Source organism: Geospiza fortis, unplaced genomic scaffold, assembly GCF_000277835.1.
Source record: "Geospiza fortis unplaced genomic scaffold, GeoFor_1.0 scaffold297, whole genome shotgun sequence".
Classification (NCBI taxonomy): Eukaryota; Metazoa; Chordata; class Aves; order Passeriformes; family Thraupidae; genus Geospiza; species Geospiza fortis.
The window spans coordinates 129,563-136,527 of NW_005054712.1; the positions used below are offsets into that span (position 1 = coordinate 129,563).

Sequence of the window (6,965 nt, forward strand, 5' to 3'; positions counted from 1 at the left end):
CAGCCGACCCCGCACAGCCCGCAGGGGAAGCAGCCGACACGGCGAGCCCGGTAGGAAGGACAGGGCCAGGTGGGATGGTGTGGGAGGGAAAGGCCGCGGGGCCGGGCGGTCGCAGTAGGGGGATCTCAGGTGATTATTAACAGCTACAATCTGAGCATCATCCTGTGGGAATTATCAGGAGAATTGAAGTTAATTTATAGCCGTTCCCGCTCCTCCCACGGCGTTGTTTGTGCCAGTGCAGAAATACAGAGCAGATTTAGTTGCTCTCCGTGCTGGGTGATGACAGGCCTGGCACAGTAATTCCCATTAGCATCAGTCTTAAGAAAATAAGAACATGGTGATTGACCTCTTACTGTGATAGTTTATTCTCTGAGACAAGTGTTTTTCTCTTGCTGGTGATGGACTGTATATTGTGGTTTATATAAGCTGTCTGCTCCTCGTCTCTCTTTACATGTGCTTTATACTAATTACTTTTCTTAGAAGGTTTGGATCAAAATGCCACTTGTGTGATGGAGCCCTTCTGTTCCTTTGCAAGTAAAGAGACGAGGTGATTTTATTCTTCTTTATTTCAAGTGAGCTTTACGATCTTGTCTTTTTTTTTTCCTAACAGTGTTCATCACTGAAGCTGCTGAAGGACAACCTGCAAAGAGGATGAAATATGAAGAAAGCAATCTAAAATCAGAGCTAGAGGGACTCACGTGTGAAAGTGGAAACCTTGCTGCGCTGGGGGAAACACCTAAAACATCTGATGAGGATGGAGGTTCAGAAGATCCAAGACACAGCAGTATAATCCAACAGGAAAAAGATGAAAGCATTCCAGAGACTGATGAAGGGAAGCAGGAGAAGGAGCATGGTGTTTCTCTGGAGCCACACATGGTGAAATCCAGCAGTGCTCCATTAAAAACGGCTGGATATCTGCACCACTATCACGTGTTCAGTGAAGAGGAGAGCAGCTGTGGGAGCTTTGATGGGGCCACCTCGGAGGATGCAGATTGCCCACGGAGGCCGATGTTCCTGGAGCACAGCAGTGGCCTCTCGGATGAGGACAGCAACCAGCCCATGCCAGTGCACCGGTTCTTTGGAGATGTTGAGCTGGTGAGATGATGAGTCTGTTCCTGCTTTAGACCCTGCCCTGGTCTGCTTAAAATTTGCCTCAAAATTCTTGGTGAATTTGACCAATATTGTTGGGCCCTGTACTCCAGATAAAACTGTCTCCATCAGAGATTAAATTACTTGCCCAGCTAAATTAATTTCAGGTGTAAAATCTTTCTTATTTAGACTTTTTAGTCCAATTCCATGAGATAGGTATTTTTACTGATAACGACATTATGGAGACACAATATTGTTGGCAAAATAGATTTTTGCTGGTCTTTGGTTCTTTACAGAATCATAGAACAGCTTGGGTTGGAGAGATCTTAGAAATCATCCAGTTCCAGCCCTGCTGCATTGGGATTGCTTGGAATGGAAACTGGTTTCTGTCTGCCTTAGCTTTTGAACTGACCCAAGGGCCAGAACTTTACATTTGAATCCCTTTAACAAGCATAACTTTGGGGCAGGTGATGCTGCCACCTTTTAGGTGTTTCTTGTGCTATTTGGGGAGCAGTGAGGATTTGTTTAGGGAACCTTCACCCTCTGCCAATCCTCTTCACAGCAGTGGAAGGAATGCCAGCTCTGAGAGTGCCCATGGGTCTGGTTTGGGCAGACTCCCCTCAAAGCCCCACAGCTTTAGCTTTGTGCTGCTGCTCCCCAGCTGAGGGTTGGTTCCTGTGTCAGCTGAGGGAGGATGGGAGCTGGAGGTAGGAGTTCTGCCTCCACAGACTTTTTCCTTGTTGATTTAATCTTTTCCCTCCAGCACCTCCCAGCAGTTGTGCTCCCGAGTGTGACGAGGAGCAGGCGAGAAGCCAGGAAGCTCCATTTCATTGCAAAGGAAGATGATGAAGAGGAGGAAGAAGAGGATGATGTCTAACAACAGACTGTAAACAAACCCTTCTTCTTTCTCTTTGTGACCACATGGCAACGGCTGTGTCAGTAACATGAGGTGTCTGTTTGCCTTTTCTCAGGGAGAGAATTGGGAGAGTTTGTTTTGCTGGAATTGGCAGATACAGTATTCCAGTTATTATCTGGGGCAAATACTGAGTTTTCAGTGATTTGGAAATAAAGTATAATTGAGCACTTTACCACTGATATTTAAGAAAAAATCCCAGGGTACATAGACGTTCTTATGGCTTTTTTTGTAAATTTGAGCCTCTATCTTGAGAAAGTACTTGGTTTCACTCCTTTTTTTGCAAAATAGTCAAGAAAAAGATGCTGGAGCAAGGTTATTTATCTTTTAATTCTGCAATGTCTGTGGCATCCAGGTAATAAAGGAGCCAGCTGACTCCCTGGTATAAAGAAGGTCAAAGGTCTTCCTTGTGTGGGTTGTTTACACCTAACCCAGGACCAATTAAACCTCTAAAATGCAGTTCTGCTGGCAAAATGAAATGCAGGCTGTCAGAATGGATTCAGTGTGCTCATCTCTGCGAGTTCAGCACGTTTTCATTGCACGTCAGCTCCCCAAACACCCACCCCGTGGTGCTGCCTCCTCCCTCCACCTGTTGCTCTAAGTGTTGTCCTCCGTTGATTTCCAACTGATTTCCAGCAAGGATTTTGGAAACAAATGCTTTGGTGGTGATACACAACAAATACCTTCCCTTGGATTTGATAGACAGAGGAATATTGCTGAGGCTGTGGGGCAGCCCCCTCTGCATTGTTTAAAAAAACAAAAGGAGCAACCTCAGCCGATTCCAGGAACTGTTAATTCACCCAGTGTTTGTGGGAATATTTCTTTGAAAGTGTGATTATGCAATAAGCTTCTAGATATTTATTGTTATAGCTCCTTCTATGTTTCTAAAAATAGAGAGAAAACGTTATCAGCAGATGGTTTAAATAAATATTAATTTCTACAGCTAGAGCTTGTTAAACATTCAAAAGTTGTAAGGCAAACAAATTGCATATGCATGGCATGGTAATGCATTCCCATTTCCACTCCAGCTGATGCATTGTTTCTGTCAAAGATATTTCTTGGCTCCTTTTCACTCTAATTCTGTAACACGGAAAAATCCAGATTTTTTAATTGCATATTCATAGTTCCAGCCTAGCTCTGTGTTGCTGCAGCTCCTCCCAGCATTCCTTCAGTGCTGTGTTTGCTGCTGGCTCTTTCTAGCAAACACAGTTTCACACACAGACATTCATTTCACTTGCAAAATGCATTTTTGGTTTGGGGGACACGTGCCACACAGGTGACACTGGGTTTGTCACCAGAATCCTGCCAGTGCCCTCCCCAGTGTCAAACAGTGCAGGAGGGGAAGCTGGAAGGATTGATTGCATGCAGTGGAATTAGAAATCCTGTGTTAAAAATGCACCTCCTTGCTTTCCAGATTGCACTGTTTGGAAGGAGACTGAGTTTGTTGTTTGAAGTAAATCAATATTCTATGTAGCAAAGCTTCCAAGACCCAGTAATTTGGGGCTCAGGCAGAAATATCATTTCCACACAATTTCATGTGGACTAACTGGTCCAGGACCAACAATATGAGGGAAAACAGAGCTTTTTCTAGTTATTTACAGAGCAGTAAGTAGCTGGTGCTCAATTCATAAACACATTTCCCTTCATGCTCTATCACACCTGATTAATGTCTCGTGCACCTTCATGTACTCACACAAACACAGATGTGGGGGCATTTTTTTATTTAAAATGTTCACATGATTTACATTGACAATCCCAAAAGTTCAGTTGCTATCAGCTGGTATTAAAAAAAAAATTCAAGTAAAAAATTGAACTATTCCTGATTTGTTGCCTGAGGTAGGAAATATTTTACCAAAGCAATATTCTCCAAGGCAGTGGGTAAACATTACTGTAAACATGATCATTATAGCTGTCCTTCCTGGCAGTGCATCAAGTAAAACTCAAGCTGGAGGCAGAAAATGTTAGAAAGGAGAGGGAAATCAGCAGGGAAGATGGCAAACAAAGGTGGAAAAAGCAAAAAAAAATCTCATGGCCTTGCTCTTCTTTCTAGGAGATGCACATCTGAAGCAATGGCAAAGGGGCAGGTGGGGATGAGAGCAGGAGTTTGGCACAGGTGAGGTGGCAGCTCTGCTGCTGAATCACCTCTGGCATTCCTGAAGGTACCTGCAAAAGGCACAGATAAAACATGATCCTAAATCCTTCTTTGGTTTTGGCTTAATCTCCAGAGGAATAGGAGTCTATGAGCCCCTGCAGGTTAGTTTGTAGAAAAATGTTTTGTCCAAGTTTCATTTCTATGTACTGTGAGTTTTGGTACAACACTGACCTGAGATGACAGGGTAGACTCAAGAGTCAGTTCATTTTCTACCTTTATCACACTTGATTTGAGCTTGATTTGAGGGAGGCTTGTGCCCAGTGGGAAGGCAGGAGAAGAGAATTAAATGGGATATTGGAGTGTGCTTTGTGAGGCTCTGGTTGGGTTACCCAGCCAGTCTTGTGCCAGGGATTCTCAAATAGTTCTTATTTAAGAAATTGGAGCTATTTAAAAATAACAGATTGACATGATTGAAAAAAGCAGCAGGTCCCTTCCAGAGACAGCACTAGGAAATCTCATGGGTTTGCTTCCTCTTTCTGTAAATCCTGGTTTTGTCACAGCTGAGGTTATGATTGGTTTTCTTATGGCAAGCAATATGTACGAGTTTTAAATTATCCAGGGTAAACAGCAGCTGATAGAAGTATTCCCAGTTCACTTCTCTCCCGTCTCGTGTTTTGACAGCTTCTGCCAGTTCTGGGACAACAGCACGTTTCTTCTCAATTCTTGGGGACACAAAAGAGAAGACAATATTGCCATCAGGAGTTTTTTCAGAATAATCAAGCCTCCATCTTCCTTTCAGAGCCAGGCAGAACTGGAATTCTTTCTCCATTACTAGGCATATGATTTTTTTCCCCCCAAGGAAATTAGTTTAGCAAATCTTGTTTGCTTCACACCAACATTTGAAATGGTTCAGAGGGGATTTTGCTGGAGAGGAGAATTCACACGGATAGTGCAGTGAGGAGGGGGTTTGCTTCCACACACAGAAAATCTGCACAGAAGCAAAGCAGCTAATGAGAGGCAGCATTTCATCTGTCTTCAGGGTTTTGTTCTCACAGCAGCTGCAGCATCCCAGCACCTTTTCTCACCACATATTCACAGCAGAGCTGACTGCACAGCGGGGGGAAGGGGCTGAGGCTGAACCTTTCTGGTGAAGCTGAAGGCCACAAAGCACCTAGGTCTGGATTAACACTTTGTACGTACATGTGGTCGAGATTCCAGGTGCTGAAGAGGATCCTGCTTTCCCTGTTGCTGTAGGGGTTGATGGAATGCTTACACGGGCAGTCATCTCTGTCAAAAGGTCCCTGTGAAAGGTGTCACACTTGTCACCCCACAGTGGTCCTGCCACATGCTAGAGATCCTGCACCCACATCCCCCCCAGCCTGGCACTGCACCCCGGCAGCTCTTTCCTTCCTCTGATGTTGAGGGGGGAATGGGATCAAACCGAAAAAAGGGGAAGTTTAAGTCAGGTATGCAGAAGAATTTCTTCCCTGTGAGGTGGTGGAGCCCTGGCACAGGGTGCCCAGAGAAGCTGTGGCTGCCCCATCCCTGGAAGTGTCCAAGGCCAGGGTGGATGGGGCTGGGAGCAAACTGGGCTAGTGGAATGTGCCCCTGCCATGGCAGGGGTAGAATGAGATGATCTTTAAGGTCTCTTCCCACCCAAACCATTCTGTGATTCTTCAGGAAGGCTGCAGGTACCTGACAGGAGAACCACCCCTCTGCAGTGCACAGGCGTGCTGCCTCCTCCTTCTCCCTTCTGTCAAAGTAGCACCCGTTGTACTTCACAGATTTCAGTTTATCTGCCATCAGGTCGATTATCCCTCTGTAGGCATCTCGTGCTGCAGGATGAACGTTTGAAATAAAACCAGTAACCTAGAGGGGGGAAACCCAGCAATCACTCCTCAGTTCCTGTGGCAGCCTGAGGCTCTTTTCTACAATCACAACTGTAGAAATACTTTATATTCCTGCAGCCACAGAATTACTGTTACAGCTTGACAAAAGTTACTTCAACAGAAACTTTTACCTCTCTCATGTAGCCTCGCATTCTGCTCTCACAGCTATGCCGAAGGTAGCTGGATTTGTTCTTGAACCGAGACTCCAGCCCTGGAGGGAATGAGATTATTTTGTACCTCAGCTGGTACAAAATAATCTCATTCATACAAAATACAGCTCCTGCCCAGCTGGGAGTTCATGCTGGCTTTCCACTAACTCAGATTGCACAGTTTTTTAATTTCCCATTTTTATTTTACTGGTTCAGGACTACTGTGCTCTTAAGCACTTAAAAGGATGCTGTAGAGCATCTGCTGAGAGAGCAGGAGCTGGTATTGTTATGTTTCTTGTTACTCTGTATATGTAGAACACCAAGAAATTGTGAAAGGAAAACAATTGTTGGGGAAGAGCTGCAGTAATGGCTTGGGAATGGGAAGGGAGACTTGCAAATTGTAAAGAGAACATAAAGCTGGCAGAGATGTCCCAGTTATCCATATACTATTAGCAAATCATTAAAACATCATAAATGCAGATTTATATTAATAGGGGAAATGCATTCCAGAGCTATCTTTATTAAACCAATAGGGAACACCATTTTAAAAACCCCATTATCTGATACTAAATGTGCATGTCCTTTAAAGAAATCTAAAGACAGGTGCTAATGGAAGGGATAACTAAAGCCCTGACTGAGTACCCGATCCCACCAGCCAGAAGAGCTCCCAAACTTTGCTTTAAGAGAAGTGACTTTTCAGAGCAGAGCAACACCTGGGAGTCCCGTAGCAGCTTCCTACGGCAACCAACGCACCTTCAAACCATTTCTTGTCGTCTTCCTTGTCCTCGGCCAGGATGTTTTCGCTCAGGTTGTGGATGAGATCCGCCAGCAGC

General features: G+C 44.7%; 2 protein-coding genes across 2 annotated transcripts; one reads left to right on the forward strand and one right to left on the reverse strand.

The window, feature by feature from the left end:
* Positions 1–3: 3 nt before the first annotated feature.
* On the forward strand, positions 4–2,948 carry CUNH1orf174 (chromosome unknown C1orf174 homolog; the record flags this gene model as incomplete). Its single annotated transcript, XM_031065238.1, has 3 exons — positions 4–50; positions 611–1,095; positions 1,853–2,948. Coding segments are annotated over 3 exons (646 nt in total), but the record flags the coding sequence as incomplete, so codon positions are not given.
* Positions 2,949–3,708: 760 nt separating this feature from the next.
* On the reverse strand, positions 3,709–6,959 carry DFFB (DNA fragmentation factor subunit beta). The gene is made up of 5 exons (XM_014311266.2): positions 6,886–6,959; positions 6,115–6,194; positions 5,790–5,963; positions 5,295–5,395; positions 3,709–4,816 (listed from the first exon to the last, which is right to left on the reverse strand). The coding sequence occupies exons 2-5, from the start codon at positions 6,133–6,135 to the stop codon at positions 4,600–4,602; spliced, it is 513 nt and encodes a 170-aa protein (XP_014166741.1). The 5' UTR covers positions 6,136–6,194; positions 6,886–6,959; the 3' UTR covers positions 3,709–4,599.
* Between the last annotated feature and the right edge of the window lie 6 nt (positions 6,960–6,965).